The sequence below is a fragment of the Sapajus apella genome, unplaced genomic scaffold (assembly GCF_009761245.1).
Source record: "Sapajus apella isolate SASKATOON/1434 unplaced genomic scaffold, GSC_monkey_1.0 scaffold70, whole genome shotgun sequence".
Classification (NCBI taxonomy): Eukaryota; Metazoa; Chordata; class Mammalia; order Primates; family Cebidae; genus Sapajus; species Sapajus apella.
In genome coordinates this window covers 8,380,836-8,404,862 of record NW_022437010.1, presented here as the reverse complement: position 1 = coordinate 8,404,862, position 24,027 = coordinate 8,380,836, and the positions used below count along the sequence as shown (strand labels likewise).

General features: G+C 48.0%; 1 protein-coding gene across 5 annotated transcripts; it reads right to left on the bottom strand.

The window, feature by feature from the left end:
• Positions 1 to 11: 11 nt before the first annotated feature.
• On the bottom strand, positions 12 to 22,634 carry SERPINB6 (serpin family B member 6). Of its 5 annotated transcripts, none has more exons than XM_032250082.1 (7): positions 22,328 to 22,634; positions 11,142 to 11,316; positions 7,536 to 7,682; positions 6,660 to 6,777; positions 4,800 to 4,942; positions 745 to 900; positions 12 to 552 (listed from the first exon to the last, which is right to left on the bottom strand). In XM_032250082.1, exons 2-7 carry the CDS (start codon positions 11,304 to 11,306, stop codon positions 151 to 153), a joined length of 1,131 nt encoding a protein of 376 aa, XP_032105973.1. In that variant the 5' UTR covers positions 11,307 to 11,316; positions 22,328 to 22,634; the 3' UTR covers positions 12 to 150. The 5 variants fall into 5 exon arrangements, with proteins under 5 accessions (XP_032105973.1, XP_032105971.1, XP_032105970.1 ...); XM_032250080.1 differs by having other exon boundaries at positions 22,072 to 22,441; XM_032250079.1 differs by having other exon boundaries at positions 21,929 to 22,353.
• Positions 22,635 to 24,027: the final 1,393 nt, after the last annotated feature.

Genomic DNA, 24,027 nt, shown 5'->3' with positions numbered 1-24,027 from the left:
CAAACACGCAGTGAATGTGCCATCCCACAATTGTTCCCTTTATTTCTGAACTGCCCCCGCTGCACAGATAAGGCCACTTGGGTTGCAGGCACACTGTGGAGTGACAGAGGACAGAGAGGAGAGGGGCTGCGCACAAAGACCGCCCTGTCCTCACGGGGAGGAAAAGCGGCCGCAGAAGAGAATCCCGTTGGTCTTGCTGTGCTGGATGAAGAAAAGGAATGGGTGGTCGGCACAGAAGCGGGGGGTGAATCTGGCGCACCGCAGCATCACGATGGCAGCTGTGGCAGCCGCAGCCTCGGTGCCTTCCTCGTTGACCTCCACAAAGGATTTGTGCACAACCTTGGACAGAAACAGGTCTGCCTTGGACATTCCGGAGAAGTCTGCCTTGCCCACCTCGAAGGCGTCGGTCATGCCCAGGTTGCGCAGGACGCGCTCCATGTCGTAGCTTTCCTCCAGTTTAAACCGTGGGAGAAACACTTCCACCTCCTCTTCATCCATCATGTCCAGCCTCGTCCATTCTATGAACTTCTCGTAAGTGATTTCTTTCTCCACCTAGAGGGAGACAGCGGAAGACTTTAAGACCTGGCTTGCTGCTGCCCAGCAGGGCCCCGTGCGACGCTGTGATGCCGGACGCTGGCAGCAGCGGGGCCATGGCCTGCAGGGATCTGTGTTAGAATGCAGCCACAGCAGATACCCCCGAGTGATCCCCTCGCGAGCACACCTCGCTCTCGGCTCAGCAGTTACCGTTCTCAAGTCGGTGGTCTCGTCAGGAAGCATGATGATCATATTCAGCTCCTGGCCGACATAGGGAAGCACCAGGATCTGGGTAAAGATTTCTCCTATATAGGTCTTCTTAAAAGTAGATTTCTTAAACATCATTTGTACAGGTTTCTTTTCCTTCTACAAACAAAACAGATAAACATGAGGTTGAAACAAGACCCCACTGACACATGGCACAAATTCATCAGAGCCGGCCACTCTCTGCAGGGAGAGACGTGGCAGTGCCTTCACTGCCACCTTCATTACTGCAACCTCCACAAACTGGGGTGCCCGGGGCCCAAACCCGAGGCGTCTTTCCTCTCGTTGGTCTCAGTCAGTCTCATGGCTTTAAACACAATATCATACCAAATTTACCTCCAGCCTGACCTCTGCCCTTCTTTGGGACTCCTGTACTTTACTGCCCACTTGACACCTATGTTTGGTATGTTTGGACATAAACTCCCAATGTCACCTGTAATGTGGAGCTCCATGGGTCCTCCAAGTCGGCTCTGTCTACAACTCTGCCCACCTCAGCTGAGAGCAACGCCACCATCCGGTGGCCAAAAGCCCTGGAGTGCCCTTGATGCCAGTCTTTACCCTGCGTCTGACTCACTGGTAAATTATACTGGCTCTACCTTGTAAATATATAACCAAAATCTGACCTGTTCCTTCTGCCTCTGCTGCTACCAGCCTAGCCCTGGAATAACTGTGATAATATGACTGTGATTGTTTCCGGCAGAGGCCAGAGGGGCACAGTAGCACCTAAGTCAGATTACATTGTTCTTTGGCCAGACACCCTTCCCTGGCTCCCCATCTACTTGGAGCAGAGCCGAAAGTCCCTAAAATGACCTGGAATTGTGATAAGAGCTCGTGCCCAGTTCCCTCTGCCTTTGCTTGTCTGCTACAGTCACAGGGGCCTCCTCACTGCTATGCCGGCAAACTCGGTTCATCTCATCTCTATGCAGTACGCCCGTCCCCAAGAACCTGGAGGGTGAACCTCTACCTCTTTTTGGTCTTTGCTCAAAAATCACCTTGGCAGAGAAGGTGTCCTTGATAGATCTTACCTGACAGGACACCCCCACCCCAAACACAGCATCTTCCCTAAAGCTTTTATCATTCGTAAAACCACTCTTTTAACCATGTTAATTATCCGCAAGCATGTTGACTTAGAACCTCTGATATTAAATCTATCCTGAATAAACGTGAGGAGTCACAGGGAGTTACGGTTGGTTAGCTGCAATCGCTCTCTGAAAGCAGCCAATGCTACAAAGGGAGTGCCTTGGTATGCCTCTGTAGCATTTACCACTGCCTAATACAGTCCTATTTTCTTATTTATGCTTGCTGTCGCTCCCCCAAGACAACGTAAGCTTCACCAGGGTAGGCATGCTTTGCTGATTTTGTGCACAGCTGAAAAATACCTAGCACCATGCCTCATAGAGAGAAGACACCAAGTCAGGCCGGGCACGATGGCTCATGCCTGTAATCCCACCACTTTGGGAGGCTAGGCAGACGGATCATCTGAGGTCAGAAGTTCAAGACCAACCTGGCCAACATGGTGAAACTTCATCTCTACTAAAAATACAAAAATTAGCCGGGTGTGATGGTGGGCACCTGTAATCCCAGCTACTCAGGAGGTTTAGGTAGGAGAATCGCTTGAACCCAGGAGGCAGAGGTTGCAGTGAGCCAAGACTGCACCACTGCACTCCAGCCTGGGAGACAGCATGAGACTCCATCTCCAAAAAAAAAAAAAACAGAGAAAGAAGGCAAATGGTCAATCTCTGCTGAATAAATGCCTAAAAGAATTAAATGGAGGGCCAGGCGCGGTGGCTCATGCCTGTAATCCCAGCACTTTGGGAAGCCGAGGTGGGTGGATCACTTGAAGTCGGGAGTTCGAGACCAGCCTGACCAACATGGTGAAACCCCACCTTAAAAAAAAAAAAAAAATGAATTAATGAGCTGGGATGCTGAAAAGCCCAGGCAACATTTATACATCTTACCAGCAAAAACTGCACTGGTCAGCAACCCCAGCCAGCCAATGAGAAAGACTGGAGGACAGGACCCACACCCCATCCAACAGCCCTTGTCAGTGCCTGACTCCGAGCTGCTCCTGTGAGTTGAGGAAATACCCTGCGATAGGCAGTCAAAGATGCCGTCAGCTCCCCAGTCTCCAGTGTAGCACGTTCTTCTGTGTTAAATGGAATAAACAAAATACACTGGGGCAGCTTTCTGCTTCCGTGTGGTCGAGGCTCGCCTTGTCTGGCCGTCAGCCTTTGGCTAGAGCAGTCTCCGTGACCTCGGCTGCCCCACTCATTTCCTTGGCCAGAAGTAGGCATGTTTTTTCCATAACTGACCAGACAGGAACTGTTTTCGGGTTTGTGGCCACATATACAGTCTCTGCCACAACTACTCCACTGTTGTTACAGGATGAAATAAGTAAGTAAATAAGCATGGCTGTGTTTCAATAAACCCTAAAAAAAAAAAAAAAAACAGGTGGTGAGCTGGCTTTGCTGTAGGGTGAAGTTTGCTGACCTCTGCCTTCAGTAATTTCTCCCTGCAGCCCTTCAGGGTCCAAGCGTCCAATCTTGTAATATAAAAAGATCTAACCTGAATGATTCACTAAATACACAAATATGTAGACAAGTTCCATTTTATATGGAAATGAAATTAAAATGAGAATCTGTATCAACTCAAAATCTGTGTCCTTGGAGGTACACCCCCTCCCCAGGCTGGTGCACTGAATACTGCAGCCCCTTCCTCCATCCTTCTTTACTGCAGAGCTAAGCATGACAGGATTCCTCATCTCCCCAAACCCACAAAACATATAGTCCTGGCCTACACCATACAGAAGGAAGCTTTCCCTTTCTGAAAGGCAGAACCACCCAGGGGAAGGTTTAGGCTCCCCTCCCCTCCCCTTGCTCCTCCCCCTCCCTGGTGCCTGGACTGCTGTGGCTAGCTGAGCCATCCTGTGACCATGAGGAAGAAGGCCACATGCTGAGGATGGCAGGGCTGGCAGTACCAGCCCAGGTCTCACCTGCCTTCAGACCTCCTGGCAGGGAAGATGAGTCCCTATGAGCTAAACCCTGGTGAATCGGGGTTTCTGTTACCTGTAGTCAAACAAAGGTTTCATATATCTTATTCATGATTAAATTTTAAAAAGAAAAATTGTTTTCCCAGGAGAAAATAGGACAGTTCATTTCAGAATAAAGCCTGAAAGAAAATAATTCTTTTTGAATTGTGAGGAGAAACAGACAATGAAAATAAATTTCCTGAGACACTGAAGGTTCAGGTTCCAGTTAGCCTGGAAGATCTAACTTACGGTCAATGATCAAGAATACGCTGGCATTAATCTATTCTGTCTACTTTGCCTATGTTCAAAAATCTCTATAGTTAAAGATAAACAAAACAAGAGAGAATAAAGCGGATTCAGTGAGAGGAAGATAAAAGACCATCAGCAGATGACATCTTCCAAACTGGAGGTGGTTAATCTTAGTGTCTATCTACATGTTTGGTTTGCTTGTTTTAAAACAAAACTATGTACTTATCCTTACGATCAAGAGAGTACTATCACTCCTTAGTTCAGCATTTACTAAGCACCAGCTACAAGTCTGGCACTCGTCAGACAGCTCTCCCTGCTCAGCCTCAATTCAGCAGCTGGGTGAGACGTTCCGACCCTGCTGTGTGGCACGGAGCCAGCAGGGGGCGCGGTGGCGGCGCGGAGGAGGCGTGGCCCGGGGTTTCCACCGCCGTAAAGGCGTGTGTAGGTCCTGATGGGAATGAAGCTAGAGAAACGGGGGAAATGCCCGCTAGAAGTTGGCACACCGTATCTCGAGTCTGAACTTTGAGACCTTGATCGAGCCTGAAGGCTGCACCTTCAAACTTGCCCTGTAGGTGGCAGAGCGGATGCCCGGAGCCCAGGGGCACGGGGCCACCCGACTGACAGGAAGCAGGCGGGGCAGGGTCAGAAACGCCCACGGCTGCGGGCGCTCGTGTGAACACGGGCGCTGCTCTGAGAATCGCCTCTGCCACGGCGTCTTACTCGCCTTGCTGACTTTAAACGGTCTCTCCTCGGTGTCCTCCTTGGGGAATTGTTTATCCCAGTTTCCTTTGAAGTAGATGGCATTCACCAGAACCAGCTTTGTCAGTGAATCCACTGTGCCCGGGGAGAGCAGCTCGGCAATTTTACCTGAGAGGAAGAATTAAAGACCGCGTTAGATAGGGGCGGCTGCTGATCCCTGACACATCAGGAATCGGCGGGGCCTTCTGCTTCACCAGTCAAGTGCACAGATAGAGACTTCCACTGTCCTCCCAATAGAAGGGATTTGTGTCCTTTAAGCAAAGCGGCAAAAACTTCTGGTAAGAAAAATATCATCATTTGAATAAAACACACAAGTGAACAAGTACATGTTAATTATGCAGGAGAAGTTCATAACACAGGAGATAGGAAGGAGTGGTGGGAGCCTATGACTTAAAGACAGAACTTAAAGGATTGCCAAAAAGATGAGCAGAGGCCGGGCGCGGTGGCTCACGCCTGTAATCCCAGTACTTTGGGAGGCCGAGGCGGGTGGATCACGAGGTCAAGAGATCGAGACCATCCTGGTCAACATGGTGAAACCCTGTCTCTACTAAAAATACAAAAAATTAGCTGGGCATGGTGGCATGTGCCTGTAATTCCAACTACTCAGGAGGCTGAGGCAGGAGAATTGCCTGAACCCAGGAGGCGGAGGCTGCAGTGAGGCAAGATTGCGCCATTGCACTCCAGCCTGGGTAACAAGAGCGAAACTCCGTCTCAAAAAAAAAAAAAAAAAAAAGATGAGCAGCCAAGAGATGTTCTTTACAAGCTTAAAGTACAGGTTAGGCCAGTCACAGTGGCTCACACCTGCAATCCCAGCACTTTGGGAGGCTGAGGTGTGAGGATCACTTGAGGCCAGGGGTTGGAGACCAGCCTGGGCAACCCAGTGAGACCCTGTCCCTAAGGAAAAGAAAAAAAAAATTGGCCAGGAGCAGTGGCTCACGCCTGTAATCCCAGCACTTTAGGAGGCCAAGGTATGTGGATCACAAGGTCAGGAATTCAAGACCAGCCTGGCCAACATGGTGAAACCCCATCTTTATTAAAACTACAAAAATTATCTGGACGTGGTGACACATGCCTGTAACACCAGCTACTCATGAGGCTAAGGCAGGGGAATCGCTTGAACCCAGGGGGCAGAGGTTGCAGTGAGCTGAAATTGCTCCATTGTACTGCAGCCTTGGCAACACAGCGAGACTCCATCTGAAAAATTAAAATGAAATAAAATAAAATTAGCTGGACATGGTGATGCTACCTGCAGTCCCAGTTACTTGGGAGGCTGAATCAGGAGGACCACTTGAGCCAAAGAATTGCTGCAGTGAGCTGTGATTGCCACTGCACTCCAGCCTGGGTGACAGAGGGACACCCTGTCTCTAAGAAAAAAAAAAGTTAAAATTAAGAACCACAGGTAGACTAGGGCATGACCCAGTGTCCCGCTGCAATGCATGAAAACCGTAGACCATGAACTACTGAAGAGGGAGACGGCTTGAGATCCACGCTATGGATTTTTTATGTTATTTTTGAAAGGAAAGACTATATGCACATTAACCCCCTCCTCAAAATTAAAATGTGGACTGGTCCAGAAGAGATGTACCAAACACTGAAAGACATCAGTCACAGGTACACTGAAGAGCGCAGGAAGAAGCCAGAGACCAGCACACACTAAGCACTTCCAAAACGTCAATTAATGGCAACTGATTTCAGAAGCAGATTTTTAAAGTTTGCAGTTAGAGAAAAAAACGTCATTCCTGTTTACAACTGACAGTCTTGTGAAGGAACTGACAATAAAATGGATTAAGATGCTATGACAAGTAGAATAACAATATTTTTTTACCTTCTGTCTTTTCAGCTACCCAGGTGTTTATATGTTTTCTGGAATTCTCTGCGGCGCTGATAAAGTCAAGCTCCTCCATCTCCGCTTGGTAGAATTTTTGGCAGGAATCCCTAAAAGACTAGGACAGACAGAGGGACATAACTACAAAAATGGTGAACACCAACGGCCTATTTCTTCACTGAACCAAATCAGAAAATCTATAATTTTATAATTGACATGTAATTTACAAATAAATATGAGGACTTAATCTAAAATCCAACTTCCTAGCTTTACCTACATTTAATCCTAGCTTAAAAACTAAGTCCAGGTCAGGTGCTGTGGCTCACACCTGTAATCCCAGCGCTTTGGGAGGCTAAGGTGGGTGGATCACATGCAGTCAGGAGTTCGAGACCAGCCTGGCCAACATGGCAAAAGCCTGTCTCAACTAAAAATACAAAAATTAGCCAGGTGTGGTGGCACACACCTGTAATCCCAGCTACTTGGGAGGCCGAGGCAGGAGAATCACCTGAACCCAGGAGGCAGAGGTTGCAGTGAGCTGAGATCACGCCACTGCACTCCAGCCTGGGTGAGAGCGAGACTCTGTCTCAAAAAGAAAAAAAAAAACTAAGTTGAATCAGGCTCTGAATATCCAACAAACTTCACCAACCACTGGGTCCTTTAAGGGAGCAGCCACGTATCAAGGAGCTGCCTGTCAAGATGTTGATAAGACAGTTGAAAAGCATAAAGTAGATCCAACGTATCGGCAGGTAAAAAGAAACAAACTACAAAAGCCTACATGTGGCATAATGGCATTCAGAGCCACAAGCTTCCTGCTGGACCACAGCCCCCTCCACCTGGCCACCTTCATTTCGTTAGTGAGTAACAAGTATGACTTACTGAGAGGAAGTCACAGGACTTTTCCCCAAAGAGCCTGTTGGCCGTCCTAAGCAGGTACTGGGTGCCAGGCTTGTTCACTTCGGTGAGAAGGGACTGGAAGCCCTGGTGGACGTCTCCGCCACCACCACTTTTATTTAAAGAAAGTACCTGAAATCAAAAAGAGAATGAAAACACATCACATCTGTATGCTCTGACTTCAGGAAATGGAGCAACCCCAAAGTCAGCCTAACAACGGTGCAGACTCTTACTACTGCTTAAAAGATCCATCCAATTAAAGGCCAGAAGGGTCTTGAAAGCCCCTCCCTGTGCCCTGTCAGTGCTGGCGTGAGCTGCAGTGCCCTCCACAAACCCAGACTTCTGATGCTCAGTACTTGGAGTTTGGTGGCAAACCAGGGTGTGAACCAGACCTCCCGTCTATGTAAATGCAGGCGGCTCCTGATGTCAGAAGGGCAGGTTCCCTCCTGCCTGTGGGTCTGGGCTGGCCCTGTCACTGGCTCTAACTAATGATATAGTAGGTAGAATTCAGTAGAAGCATGCTGCTCCAGGCCTAGGTCCTTTTTAAAAGGCCTGGCAGCTGCCACATTCACTCTCTGGTACCCTGGACACCATGATGGAAGGAAGTCCAAGCTATCCTGCTGAAGGCCACATGGAAAGCCCTGGAGGAAGTGCCACCACCTGTGGGGAGAGTTGCTTGAAGAATCAAGGCCTCAGATATAAGAGAGGCCTTCTGGAACCTTCCAGGCCAGCTGTCCACTGAAACAGCTGCATGAGTGACCCGCACTGCTTCCTGGGACCAGGCCTGCCTGGTCAGGCCACAGAATCCGAGGAATAATCAATCACTGTTATTTCCAGCCACTAAGTTTGGGATGGTTTGTTTTGTGGCAATAGATGACACACGCAGCCATCCGGAAGTGGAGTTCTGCCATGACCAAAACCTAACACATGTGACCCTGGCCTCGGCCCCAGGCAGCTGGCAGACACTGGATGGACAGGACGAAATGACTCCTGGGGAATGCAGAAAGGGGGCTGTGTGTATAGAAGCTGAAGAAGTGGAGAGAAGGTCACCTGCAGTGACAGGGAGGGTGGTGCCTCTCCCCGTGAACTCCTGCATCTGGCTAAGGGCTCCAGGGGAACACAGCTTCTTTTTGCTGCCTAGGATATCACACAGGAAGAAGGAACTGTTCCATTTTCAAGCAGAATTTCAAGGAACTATTTCCAACCCAGTATGTGCTGGGTGGAAAATAAAAATATTTCCTCTCCCCAGCCTCTCCAGCTAGCAAAAGATTCTAAAAGAAATGGCCTCTGGGCAAAGATCAAATCCCACACTGGCCTCAAGGGTGAGGTCAAAATCCACTTGTTAAACCTTAGAAGATTCAGGAGCACCTTACTCTCTGGCAGGCTCTGCCACAGCACCCTGACTCCCAACCCAACACAGAGCACTCAAGTGGTGGTGGTGGGGGGGATGGTGGGGGGTGGCTTTTCCAGGGAAGCAGATTTTAAGTTGATAGAAATCCCACAGTGATTTTCAGGTACTTGTAACAGCTTGGACTAAAAGGGATAGGCAGCTCAAAGTGCAGGGAGGTCTCTGGGCACCCACATTCTACAGATGGGAGGTAGGCTGGGAGCACTGCAAGCATGGGCCATTTCTTACAGAACAGGAAAGGAGCTGCTGAGAGCGACACCGGGACACGGCGGCAGGGCACGGCCAGGGCAGCAGTGGACAAGGGACAATTCTGGGAAGCTGCAGTGGAGGCTCATCAAGGAACGCCCTTCACCCAGGGCTGAGGGGTGGACAACACGCACCTGGCTGGGCTTGGGAATTGCCACTGTTCAGTGATGCCCACGGGCCTCCCACACCTCCTGTGATGGGCTGGATGTGTCCCCCAAAATTTACACACTGAAGTCCCAACTCCAGTGTCTCAGAATGGAACTGTATTTGGAGAGAGGGCCTGTACAGGGGTGATTAAGGTAACATGAGGCCATTAGGTTGGGCTTTAATCCATTAGGATTTGTGTCCTTATAAAAAGAGGAGGGCCGGGTGTGGTGGCTCATGCCTGTAATCCCAGCACTTTGGTAGGCTGAGACGGGCAGATCACAAGGTCAAGAGATCAAGACCATCCTGGCCAACATGGTGAAACCCCGTCTCTACTAAAAATACAAAAATTAGCCGGGCATGGTGGCATGTGCCTGTGGTCCCAGCTACTCAGGAGGCTGAGGCAGAAGAATAGCTTGAACCCAAGAGGCAGAGGTTGTAGTGGGCCGAGATTGCACCACTGCACTCCAGCCTGGCAACAGAGGAAGACTCTGTCTCAAAAAAAAAATAAAATAAATAAAATAAAAATAAATAAATAAATAAAAGGAGGAGATGAGGCTAGGTGTGTTGATTCACGCCTGTAATCCCAGCACTCTTGGAGGCCAATGCAGGCAGATCATAACGTCAGGAGTTCAAGACCAGCCTGGCCAACATGGTGAAACCCCGTCTCTACTAAAAATACAAAAATTAGCTGGGTGTGGTAGCGGGCACCTGTAGTCCCAACTATTTGGTAGGCTGAGGCAGAGAATTGCTTGAACCCGGAAGGCGGAGGTTGCAGTGAGCTGAGATCGTGCCATTATACTTCAGCCTAGGCGACAGAGTGAGACTCCATCTCAAAAAATAAAAATAAAAATAGGAGATGAGGGCACAGACACACAGAGGGATGATGACCATGTGGGGACACAGGGAGAAAACAGTGTCTACAAGCCGAGGAGAGAGACTGCAGGAGAACCCGACCCTGCCCACACCTGGCTCTCGGACTTCCAGGGAACCACGAAGTCCAGAGGGCAGACCACAGCAGCCATGGGTGGCCCCGCCGAGCCATGTCTCCAGTGTGCATACCCTTGCTCAGGACACACATGGAGGCTTGATAGGCACTTGCTTCAAGCCCGTCTTCTGGGAGCACTTCCTCTCGGAACCCAGCGGCCTGGACTACGGGAGCCCAGGCACCCCGCGAAGGAGGCGTGTAGAGGGCCCCAGTGGAGAAGGCCACCGGGAAGACGCCCCAGCACCCTGCTGAGCCACTGTTGAAGCAGCCCCACAAGGAACCCAGCCAGCACCAAGTGGAGCAGAGGCACCACTTGATCCACCCAGATTCAACAACCAGGAAAGCTGCTAAGCTGGGAGTGCCAGTTATGCAGCAACGAAGAACTGGAGCACTACTGAAAACATGTTCAGCTGACAGATGCCGTTCTAAGGAGGTTTTACATCTAAATGAGGAAATGAAGACTCCAAACAATCAAAAGGCAGGCGACAGTACCCAAAAAGATCATCAAAGGACTCAACCTGAACCTTGTGACTTTACAACCGTCTACAAACTCATGAACAGGCTAAGCCATGTGATGATGAAATCATTCGTTCCTCTGAATCCAGCGCCGCCCCTCCAGCCTGACGGGTCAGGGTGCTGTCCCAGGGTGCTCTGGTATGGGCGGCATCCCCTTCCCTGTCAACTCTCCACCCACACCCTGCGATCTGCACAGTTATCCATCTAGAGCAATCCCTGTGGGATCTGGAATTCGGAGGACCAGCTCACTTGGAAGTTCATAGCATCTGCAGCTGTCCTGAAGCCGTACCTGGGCCATCTGCACGGCAGTGTTTCCCTGTGCCCCCATGTAGACCATGGCCAGGGCAGAGGCCATGCTCATGGGTGAGAAAAACACATTCTTCGAGTTGCCTTCACCCAGCGTTTTCAAAAGGTTTAAGGCAAAGGTGCCATTTGCTTCTGCGAGAAGATCCATGACGGCAGACCTGGAACAAGATTTAAAATCAGTATCACGTAAGCATAGCTTCCACACAACCGCGCTTCACACTCCTTACCACTGACACTGTGGCTCAGAGAGCAAGCAGGACACACACAGAACTCTGGGTATGTCTTTTTGGGACTCTCCTAATTATTTTGTGTGTTTCTAACGTTAAGTATGGAAATCGAAAGAGTTCTATGCATAACGCAGTCCTGCTTTGTGAGGACTCCTTCCTGCACATGTGCCCGCCACAGGAGAAACTGTGGGAGGAGGCACCCTTTCCTGGAGTCGCTTCCTTGGGGCAGAGTTACAGAAGGGGTGTTGGCTTTTGCTTCTATGTGTGTATTCTTTGGTGTGTTTTGTGGGCTTAAATGTACTGTGTTTTAATTTGAAAAATATTCAAGATGATAAATTCATTGACAGTTACACAAGAAAAGATGGCCAAATGTTTTTATAATGAGAGAGAACCCATTTCAGGGCAGCAAGAGCCTTAAAATAAAAGATGATACATCAAGCCACATACAAAGATGTGTGAAAGCCTTTCAAATGCCTTTTGACCCTCGGATCTCCTTCTATGAAATCCCTGCAGGTGGCAAAACCCCAATCTTAGATCACGCTTGGGGACCTCCTGCTACCACAAGCCAGGCCTTCCTGCTCCTGAACTCACAGAGCACTCAGGACACCACCTTGTCTCCCAGGCTGTGGGTGCGTGCCCATCTCCACCTTTAGAGACAGGCTCCGGGGTAGGGTCAGGCTGCACACGTCTCTCTAGCCCTGGCGTGCAGGGTGTGTGGCAGCCCCAGCAGGGTCCAGAGAAGGAATACAGCTGGATAGTCGGGGCAGGGGAGCTGGGGTGTCTTCAGGCCAGCTGGAGTCACAGAATCACATGAAAGCGCACCAAGACCTTAGAGAGACCGACCGTCAACATCCCACGGCACTTCAGGGAAGGTGAAATTCACAGAAGTGAATCTAAGAAGCCACTGCCCTGGAAGCGCAGGCCGATACCCTGTCTGGGCCACTGCTTAAGAAGAAGAATCTGCAGAAGCAAGTGAGAGGACAGGGGCAGGTCAGGGCCCCACCAGCAGGCAGGCTGGGAAGGAGGGGATGCGGGGATGCAGGGCCTGCCTGCTCTGACACAGTTCACAAATGTTTACCCAGTGAATTTGGCCTAGTTGGAGAATGCCAGCATTCTCAGTCAGTCCCAGTGACTCACTTGAGCAGCGGGTGGGAACCCACAGAACAAGGAAGGGGAGAAGCAGGAGCAGATACTTCCTGGAGCAGATGGGAGAGGTTAGGAGGTGCCTACTGAAGACCCTGTGAAGAGACGCTGAATTAACCCGTTCTCCATCATGCATGCCTTTACATTCATAGCTGGGGTTGACTGAACAAATGCCCCAAAGATACCCGGGTCCTAATCCCTGGGACCTGCGAATGCTCCCTTACATGGCAAAAGGGACAGTGCAGCGTGATTGAATTCAGGCTCTTAAGACGGGAGATTATCCTGGATTGTTCAAGTTGACCCTACATGTAATCACAGGTATCCTTCTAAGAGGAAGGCCCGTAGAGATCTCATGGGAAAAAGCAATGCAAAGAATAAAGCAAAATGCCCCTCCACTGGCTCTGACGATGAAGCCAGGGAACGCAAGGACTGCAGCTGCAGTGGCTGGAACAGCAAAGAGGAGCCTCCGGAGGAGCCTGGCCCCATGGAACCCGTTTTCAACCTCCAGCCTCAGAACTATGAGAGAATAAACACATGCTGTTTACCATAAATCCCCAGGTGTTTATTACAGCAGCCCCGGGAAAGCAAGACGATAACTAATAGCCTCGTTTGCTGTCCTTCTTTAAATATTTCGTTTTCAAATTTTTTTTTTTTTTTTTTTTTTTTTTTTTTTGAGACAGAGTCTCGCTTTGTCACCAGGCGCCAGGCTGGAGTGCAGTGGCAAAACCTAAGCTCACTGCAACCTCTGCCTCCCAGGTTCAAGCAATTCTCCTGCCTCAGCCTCCTGGGTAGCTGGGACTACAGGCGTGTGACACCATGCCCAACTAATTTTTTTGTATTTTTAGTAGAGATGGGCTTTCACCATGTGGGCCAGGATGGTCTCGATCTCTTGACCTCATGATCCGCCCACCTCAGCCTCCCAAAGTGCTGGGATTACAGGCTTGAGCCACTGTGCCTGGCCCACATTCTTCTTTATTCATTACGGAGAGCACTTGGGGCACTGGGCACTCCCAGTTTGCCAAGCCTTTCCAAACATATTTTAAGATTACTCATTTCTAATTAAGGGACAACAGACTGTACATATTACTAAAATTATTCTGGATATAAGGGAGTCTTTGACGACAAATAACTCCAGGATTCTGCAGAGCCTTGGGAACATCAAGAGAAACAGAAAGTAGCCATTATACGGAACTGAAGCAAAATTAGGCCTATTTTTGGTTCTTTGGATTCTAGATCACAAGAGCTGCCCGCTTATCAACTTGAGAAACAATTGGTAAAACAGGGAGACTCCTAGGTTAAGAATAAGAAAAGAGGAGGTGCCCCAGAGCAAGAAGCACAGCCTGTGAAGCCTGCGTATCAGGACTCAAAGCCAGTGGACACCCTGACACATGGGGTCTTCCCTGGCTTGGGGACATGACTTCTGACTTTGTCCCCAAGAAGGCTCAGCCCACGTGGAGACGGCTCCTCCATGAACCAAAAAAAAAAAGACAGAAGTAGGCAGGGCACGGTGGCTCACGCCTGTAATCCCAGCACTTTGGGAGGCCGAGGTGGGCAGATCATCTGAGGTCAGGAGTTCAAGACCAGCCTGGCCAACATGGTGAAACCCCGTCTCTACTAAAAAAATACAAAAATTAGTCAGGTGTGGTGGCACGTGCCTATAGTCCCAGCTACTCAAGAGGCTGAGGCAGCAGAATCACTTGAAACCAGGAGGCAGAGAAGCAGTGAGCCGACATCTCACCACTGCACTCCAGCCAGGGTAACAATAGTGAAACTCTGTCTCAAAAAAAGAAAAAAACAGAGGTAAGTATAAGGTCAGCTGGCCAGAGAAAAGTCCCACGTGCTTCCCCAACCCTGTCCAAGACTATTCTACCATCAGCACACATTTCCCCTCAAATGCTGAAGGACTCTTAAACTTTTCTTAGCTCTTTGTATCTTGTCCCAGAGGACCCATGGCTACAAGTGGCAAAGTGAGGCCTGGAAGCCAGGACTGCACGGCTCTGCAATTCACTTTCTTCATCACAATGGTACACAGCCTTCCCAGAAAGCAATGGTGTACATTAAAGACACCTTTTCAAACCATGAACTTTGCAATTACAAAAACCATTCACACCAATACTAACAAAGATGAGCAATCCTTCTCATATCATGCAAGTAATAAGGAGACACCAGGAACAGGGCTTGGCCCACATGCACTTCTGTATTTTCCATACCTACCCTATGCCATCACACCTGCCCACTGTGAAACCACGCACACCAGGGAAGAAAACAAGATAAGCCACATTCCACCCCAAATCTTACCCCAGGGAGTTAACCCTGATGCCCACATGCACACAGGACCAGGAGAATGATGATCCTGACCTCTTGCCTCATGCTATTACTAAAATGCTCTCCCCAAGGGCTCATCTGCCATGCCCAGATCATGACACATCTGTGCTAACATGTTTCATGGTGCCTGCCACTAGGGTGTGTAAGGCCACTGACACACCTCATGACTATTCATGTCACCCTAAAAACCAGGAACCACCTGTCCCGAGGGCCAGCCCAGGAACTCTTGCCCCTGTGCTGCCACCCTCCTCCAGCATAAGCCCAATAAAGCCTTGTCTGGGAAACTTTCTCTGCCTCGTGTCAATTTCCATTGCATGAGAGCCTAAGATTCCATGATCAGTAACAATACTATAAATTGGTATACCAATATTTCCTGAGTGTAATTTAGAATTATGTAAAAAATAAAAGTAAAATACGATAAAATGAAGGAAGAAAAGAAAATGTCATGAAAACATTCATACTATCTGAATAAAAAATTCCACTTCTAGGAATTTCACTGAAGGTAAAACTCACAGGTTTTGGACATAATAAAACATTATGCACAAAAATAACTATTGAAGTACTTCATATGCTACAGAAAAATAAAACATCCGTAAAAGTCCAAAACAAAGAACCAGTTACATTCTGTCACACCTGTGATGGGATATAAATAGGACTAATAATAAAAATCATAGTAATGACATGGTAATATACAAGATTATATAGAAAAAAGATATAAAACTATAAATACAATTTAACCTTAACCATATAAATTAAGAAGACAGGTAAGTGAAGGCATGATTTATAGACAGAATAGAAGGAAATACTATACGCCACATGTTTCTGAGTAAGGTAATTTTTATGTTTTTGTATTTCTCTCAATTTTCACATTTCTATAGCATATAATTTATGGAGGGCATTGGTTAACTCTTTTTATGAAATTGCTATATATACAGTCATTATAAAAATCAAGTAGTGCTGACAGGGTGCAGTGGCTCATGGCTGTAATCCCAGCACTTTGGGAGGCCGAGGCAGGTGGATCACAAGGTCAGGAGATTGAGACCACCCTGGCTAACATGGTGAAACCCCATCTCTACTAAAAATACAAAAAATTAGCCGGGCGTGGTGGTACATGCCTGTGATCCCAGCTACTTGGGAGGCTGAGGCCGGAGAATTGCTTGAACCTGAGAGGCAGAGGTTACAGTGAGCTGAGATCATGCCATTGTACTCCAGCCTGGGCAACAGAGTGAGACTTTGTCTCAAAAAAAAAAAAAAAAAAAATCAGGTAATGCTAAAAGAGATGTTACAAAAGACAACAAGCTCCTTCCCAGCCCTCCCAACGCCCCAGAAGCAATCACTTGCAAACCGTTTGCTCTTTCTTCTTGTATTTACCGCCATATTTCTACATAACATGTGCATACTACTACTTTTGACCTAATGATTATTTTATTATTATTATTATTGAGATGCAATTTTGCTCTTGTTGCCCAGGCTGGAGTGCAGTGGTGCAGTCTCGGCTCACCGCAACCTCCACCTCCGTGGTTCAAGAGATTCTTCCAGGTTTAAGAGATTCTCCTAACCTCCAATCCCTGAGTAGCTGGGATTGCAGGCATGCGCCACCATGCCCGGCCCTATTTTATTATTTTTAATTTTGCATATATTCATTTATTTTTATTAGGGTGGCAGTCTAACTCTGTTGCCCAGGCTGGAATGTAGTTGCACGATCATGTCTCACTGCAGCCTGGAGCTCCTGGCCTCAAGCAATCCTCTAGCATCAGCCTACTAAAGTGCTGGAACTACAGGCACCCCGCCAAATTCTAGAATTATCTATTGCCTTCCTAATCTAGAGGCTGAGGACCCAGCCCCTATCCACGGGTTTGCTTTATTATTACTAAATAGCATTTGATGCTAAGCCAGGTGGTGGGATGGAAACCCATTTCCCTTTTCATTTAATGCGGATTTGCCTTATATTAATAGTGCCTTTCCCTGCTTTGCTTAGTTTTCTATGTACCTGTAGCAAATTTTCCCCAAATGGTCTACAGGTCAAACCCTTTCAGTAATTTTGTCATATGCCCGAATGCAAGGAATAATCTACCAGCTGCATTTTCCTCTCCCACAGCCTGTCACCATGCTGCTGAGCATGGGGGACCTTCATGCCAAAGAGAAATTTTCATAGACAGGGGACAAGTTTCCCTACTATAATACAGGGCCAATTTACAGTTTGGCAGGCTGGTCAAACTAATTTTTTCCTCAAACACAGCACACTGCTGACAGGACAAAGAAATTTCTTTTCTTATTTATTTAAGTGTTCACGACATATTTTAATATGTCTGATTTTTTAATGCTATATGCAAACTTACAAATTGCACAAACCTCAGTAAACTTTTGAACATCTATAAATCTAATAAATCAAGATGTACAAATCCAGTAAGCTAGCCTCTCCTAAGACTTTCAAACAGTACAATGATTACAAAGTTTATTTCTACACCTCTTCTATGTCTAGCAAAAGGTATCCATTAATATCACAGATTTAACTTATTTTATCTTTGTTATATTTTCCTATTCCTTTACTAAGGTAATAGTAATGCTTACTTTAATAGTTTCCTATAGGGAAAATTAATCTTATGGGGTTAAATCCTGTAATGGGGTTAAATCTCTTTCAATAAAAACAAGGTGGGCCTCCCCGGTTCATGGTCTTTGTACATCACAGCTGTTCTGAGCACAGGGCTCGCACTCTTTGAAGCCCAGTATATTTGACTAGTTAGGGCAGCTTTCAGCTTCAATCCCACCTTCACTGGGATTTTATAAGGCCTCAACCAAACACCAAATTTCAGTTTCCTGCAGCCTGATATCCTTCCTTAAAATGAAGCATTGCATTTTCCTCTGAGTTGCATAGGTCAGTGTTGTATGGTATAACTTGGTCTTATTGTTTAATGTTTAGGCCTTTTAGTTGGTTTGTACAACTACGATGTTTGTTAGCCCAGGAAGCTACAATAACGAAACTTTTTACACAGCAATCACAGACACAGTGCAAACATTACTAAATTCTTTTGTGCCTTTTTTTTTTTTTTTTTTTTTTTTTTGAGATGGAGTTTCGCTCTTGTTACCCAGGCTGGAGTGCAATGGCGCCATCTCGGCTCACCGCAACCTCCGCCTCCTGGGTTCAGGCAATTCTCCTGCCTCAGCCTCCTGAGTAGCTGGGATTACAGGCACGCGCCACCACGCCCAGCTAATTTTTTGTATTTTTAGTAGAGACGGGGTTTCACCATGTTGACCAGGATGGTCTCGATCTCTTGACCTCGTGATCCACCCGCCTGGGCCTCCCAAAGTGCTGGGATTACAGGCGTGAGCCACCGCGCCCGGCCTCTTTTGTGCCTTTTTAAAGCTCATCTTGTCTGCCTCCTCTGAACTTATGAGCTTGGGCTTTTTACAAACAACGTATTTCAATTAACTGGTGTTTGTTTTCTTCTTGTTCTAATGTCCTAACTTGGCTAGTGGGAATCTTTACTTACTTCATCTCCAAACATGCTTGCGTTATATGCAGGGGTCCCTAGCAGGTCCATCCGTGGTCTGTTAGGAACAGGTGAGCAGCAGGTGAGCGAGCATTATTACCACCTGAGCTCCACCTCCTGGTGGCAGCATTCGATTCTCCTAGGAGCATGAACCCTCTTGTGAACTGTGCATGTGAGTGATCTAGGTTGCATGCTTGTTATGAGAATCTAATGCCTGATGATCTGAGGTGGAACAGTTTCATCTTGAAACATACCCTCCACCCCATCAGTGGAGAAATTGTCCTCCACGAAATAGTCTGCTCCCTGGTGCCAAAAAGTTGGGGACCATTGCTTTAAAAAAACAGCAAAGTCTTACCAAACCATTTCAGGTTTTTCTAGTCCAAAGACTAGATACTACAGGTGCACACCACCATACCCAGTTAATTTTTTATTTTCTGTAGAGATAGGATCTCACTCCGTGGCCCGGGCTGGTCCCAAACACCTGGCCTCAAGCTGTCTTCCCACTTGGCTCCCAAAGTGCTGGGATTACAGGCATGAGCCACCATGCCTAGCTTGGGAAAAATTTTAAGGCACTTGCTGACTTCCTCCAGATTGGCTCTCTGTTCTCTTTCTCTGTCAAGTACAAAATTCTTGGACTGACCTCATCTGGGACTTCCCACCTTTCTCCATGCTATGACACACACAGAAAATGATATTAGTATGGCACTTTGGGGCCAGGCTACTTACCCCAGAGGTGACCAGCACAGAGCTCCAGCCACCCAGACTCCCCAAGTTAAAGGGAACAGCTAACCCGCCTGGGGCACAACATCTGCACAGAGGCTCGAAAGTTCTGCTCTGGGGCTGGGTGTGGTAGCCCACATCTGTAATCCCAGCAATTTGGGAGGCTGAGGCGGATACCTGAGGAATACCTGAGCTCAGGAGTTTGAGACCAGCCTGGGCAACACGGTGAAACACCATCTCTTCTAAAACACAAATAATTACCGGGGCGTAGTGGTGTGTGCCTGTAGTCCCAGCTACTCAGGAGGCTGAGGCAGAAGAATTGCTTGAACCTGGGAGGCGGAGGTTTCAGTGAGCTGAGATCTCACCACTGCACTCCAGCCTAGGTGACAGAGCAAGATTCTGTCTCAAAAAAAGAGAAAGTTTTGCTCTGTAAGATTGAAATTGGACCCCTTCTTACATACACCATCTACAAAAGTCATGTCAAGGTGGATTAAAGACTTAAATGTAAAAGCCAAAACTATAAAAATCCTGGAAGACAATCTAGGCAATACCATTCTGGACATAGGAATGGGCAAAGATTTCATGACAAAGACACCAAAAGCAATCGCAGTAAAAGTAAACATTGACAAATGGGATCTAATTAAACTTAAGAGCTTCTGCACAGCAAAAGAAACTATCAATAAACAGCCAACCTACAGAATGGAAGAAAATATTCACAAACTATCACTGACGAAGTTCAAATATCCAGCATCTACAAGGAACTTAAACAAATTTACAAGAAAACAAACAACTCCATTAAAAATTAGGCAAAGGACATGAACAGACACTTTTCAAAAGAAGACATTCATGCAGCCAACGGGCATATGAAGAAAGGCTCCATATCACTGATCATTAGAGAAATGCAAACCAAAACCACAATGAGATACCATCTCATACCAGACAGAACGACTACTATTAAAAAGTCAAAAAGGAAGAGATACTGGCAAGGTTGTGGAGAAAAGGCAACACTTATACACTGCTGGTGGAAGTGTAAAATAGTTCAACCACTGTGGAAAGCCGTGTGGCAATTCCTCAAAGAGCTAAAAACAGAACTACCATTCAATCGAGCAATCTCATTACTGAGTATACACCCAGAAGAATAGAAATCATTCTACTACAAAGAAATATGCACGTAAATGTTCACTGCCACAATATTCACAATAGCAAAGACATGGAATTAACCTAAATGCCCATGAATGACAAATGGGATAAAGAAATTGTGGTACATATACACCATGGAATACTATGCAACCATGAAAAAGAATGAGATCGTGTGTTTTGCAGGAACATGGATGGAGCTGGATACCAGTATCCTTAGCAAACTAATACAGGAAACAGAAAACCAAATACCTCATGTTCTTACTTATGAGTGCAAGCTAAATGATGAGAACATGAACACAGAGAGGGGAGCAACAAACACTGGGGCCTACCAGAGGGTAGAGGGTGGAGGGTGGAGGGTGGAGGGTGGAGGGTGGGAGGACGGAGAGAGACAGAAGAAATAGCTATTGGGTACTAGGCTTAGTACCTGGTTGATGAAATAAGCTGCACAACAAACCCCTGTGACATGATTTTACCTATGTAACAAACCTGGACATGTATCCTGAACCTAAAATGTAGGTTTAAAAGGTTAAGAAGGGGTTGGGGAGTTGGGGAGAGACAGCATGGGGAGAAATGCCAGATATAGGTGATGGGGAGGAAGGCAGCAAATCACACTGCCATGTGTGTACCTATGCAACAATCTTGCATGTTCTTCACATGTACCCCAAATGTGTACACATTTGTACCCTAATGTGTACCCTAAAATGCAATAAAAAATAAATAAAAGGTTAAAAAAAAAAGAGAAAAAATTTTAAAAAATGAATGTTCTGTTCTGACCTTATTCCCTCACTTGCATTTTCCATCATGACATTTTATTCCACTTTGCTTTCTATACTAATTCTTCAGATACCATCATTATAGTATATTGAGTCTAAAAATGCCTTGTACTGGAATTGGCCTTAACTTAAAATACTTAGTTTACATAGTCGACTATGACCAAAGTACTTTTCTCCTTCGTGGCACCACATCACAATGGATGCAATTACTCAGATAGGGTCCTGCAACGACAACACACGTCATCTATGCTGATAACAGCAGTCATTGGTGTTCATCCCAGCACACACAACAGCCCCGGCAGCACAAGGCCGGCCCAGGGCCTTAAACAAAAGGTCACTGAACACGTCAGATCTCATCTCATCAGGCCTGACCCACACCAGGAAGGACGCAGGCAGCTGCAGAGCGTATGCTTGTCATTAGGCACAAGGGCATCCCAGAAAGCAGAAGTGCCCAGGAAATGGACTCAGATGCCCACTCCCATCTGAGTATTCCTGACAGCATGTGAATATCAAATTTCTGTACCTCAGTTTTCCGAAGCCAAGCTTTAAGACAAGAAGAAGAAATTAACTTAAATGCCAATTTGTGGTTAAAGTTTCCCCCATGTCCTCTTTGCCTTGAAGACATCAAAGCTTGTAATAGTTTGCCTGTAGTGGGGAGTTAAAACACAGAGCGATAAGGAGATCTGGGCTGGTCCACACGATTGTCTCCACTGGTCTGAGCGACCTGGAAAGCGCTGCGGAATTGGCCAAGCCCCGCCCGGCCAGGTCAGTGAACACAGGCAGGGGTCGGACCGACCGCCGTTGGCACGGACCACCGCACCACGCGCCGCCTCTCTCAGCCTCCGGCCCTCCCTGGCTCCCAACGCCCGGCGCCCCAAGACTGAGTACGCGTCCTCTGGGTCGCGAGGCGGGCGGGGTATGTCACCGAGGCCGAGGGGATGCGGGGGTCACCTGTGGCCCGGGAGGCTCTGCGCCGCCCCCATCCCACGCCGGCCGCCTTGAGGCCTCAGTGGGCGCTGGCCCTGGGCGCCCGGGGTCCGGGGGTACGGGGTCAGCGGCGTCACCTGCCGAGCTGGACGCCACGTACGACTCACCGGACCGCGTCGCCGTCCTCTGCCGCTGCGGAACTCCGGAAGGGAATCCTAGCCCGGCGCTCGCCCAGGCCCCCGCCCCCCGGGACTGCTGGGGTCACAGCACCGCGCGGCCACGCCCCACTTTCGGGGCACCCGCGTCCCCCCGCGCCGTCGACCCACGCGCGTTCCAGGCCCCGCGCGCCCCTTGCTCCCCCTCCCCAGCTTTCCTGACGTGGGAGCGGCAAATCCAACCCAGCGTGCCCACCCAGACACTTACTCCAGTCGGGGAGCGGAGCGGCGGGCAGAGGCGCCGGAGCAGCCCTGGACCTCAAATACCGGCGGGGAGGTGGGCGGGGTCCCGGGAGGCGAGCCAGCACCGCCCGCCCCGAGCCCGGCGAGAGAGGCGGGGCGGGAAGTGCGGGTCCGGTAGTGCGCCCCCACCCGCCTGCCCACGGTACAGGGCGCCACCAGCGTGTTTATGGTGCCTCTGGAGAGACTGAATGTTGGCCTGTTTCCGGAAAAAAGCCGGCTCCTGGTACATGGGCATTCATTGGGCAGTGCAGAACACGCATTTAAAAATGAGCAAACTAACCCCGTCTCTACTAAAAATACAAAAGTTAGCCGGCCGTGGTGGCGCGCGCCTGTAGTCCCAGCTACTCAGGAGGCTGACAGAACAATCGCTTGAACCCGGGAGGTGGCAGAGAGCCGAGATCGCGCCACTTTTCTCCAGCCTGGGCGACAGGGCGAGACTCCATCTCAAAAAAAAAAAAAAAAAAAGCAGTCTAGAGACCAATCACAAAGACTTTGCTGATAAAACAACTTGCGGCAAAGAAGCCAGTCAGGGCCAGCCGCGGTGGCTCACACCAGTAATCCCAGCACTCTGGAAGGCCAAGGCGGGCAGATCACTTGAAGTCAGGAGTCCCAGACCAGTCTGGCCAACATAGCAAAACTCGTCTGTCCTAAAAATACAAAAATTAGCCGAATGTGGTGGCGCACGCCTGTAATCCCAGCTGCTTGGGAGGCTGAGGCAGGAGAATCACTTGAACCCAGGAGGCGGAGGTTGCAGTGTGCCGAGATCGCGCCACTGCACTCCAGCCTGGTCCGTCTCAAAAAAAAAAAAAAAAAAAGAAAAAGAAAAAAAAAGAAAGAAAGAAAGAAAAGAAAAGAAAAAAAGCAGACTTTGAGCCTTTGCGCGGCACAAAGGAACAGTCAGCAGAGTAAACAGACAACCCACAGAGTGGGAGAAGATCTTCACAGTCTATACATCCGACAAAGGACTAATATCCAGAATCTACAAGAAACTCAAACAAATAAACAAGAAAAAATCCCATCAAAAATTGCTCTGGCATGAATAGACAATTCTCAAAAGAAAATATACAAATGGCCAACAAACACGTGAAAAAACGCTTAACATCACTAATGATCAGGGAAATGCAAATCAAAACCACAACGCGATACCACCTTACTCCCGAAAGAGCGGCCATAATAAAAAAATCAAAAACTGATAGCTGTTGTTGTGGTTTCGAGAACAGGGAGCACCTCTACACTGCTGATGGGAATGCAAAATAATACAGCCACTGTGGAAAGTTGTGTGGAGATTCCTTAAAGAACTAAAAGTAGATCTACCGTTTGATCCAGCAATCCCACGACTGGGTATCTACCCAGAGGAAAAGAAGTCATGATATGAAAAAGATATTTGTACATGCATGTTTATAGCAGCACAATTCACACTCGCAAAAACATGAAACCAAACCAAATGCCTATCAGTCAACAAGTGGATAAAGAAACTGTGAATACAGGCCGGGCGCGATGGCTCACGCCTGTAATCCCAGCACTTTGGGAGGCCGAGGCGGGTGAATCACGAGGTCAAGAGATCGAGATCATCCTGGTCAACATGGTGAAACCCCGTCTCTACTAAAAATACAAAAAATTAGCTGGGCATGGTGGCGCGTGCCTGTAATCCCAGCTACTCAGGAG

Bases quoted from the DNA above. Each gene is read 5' to 3' on its own strand.
- SERPINB6 (XM_032250079.1), bottom strand. From the start codon at position 21,960: ATGGGGGCGGCGCAGAGCCTCCCGGGCCACAG. The intron at 4,943-6,659 runs GTAAAAAAATAT...TCTTCCTCTCAG, and splicing joins GGTAGCTGAAAAGACAGAAG to GTAAAATTGCCGAGCTGCTC. The intron at 901-4,799 runs GCGAGTAAGACG...TTTTGTTTGTAG, and splicing joins GACCGTTTAAAGTCAGCAAG to AAGGAAAAGAAACCTGTACA.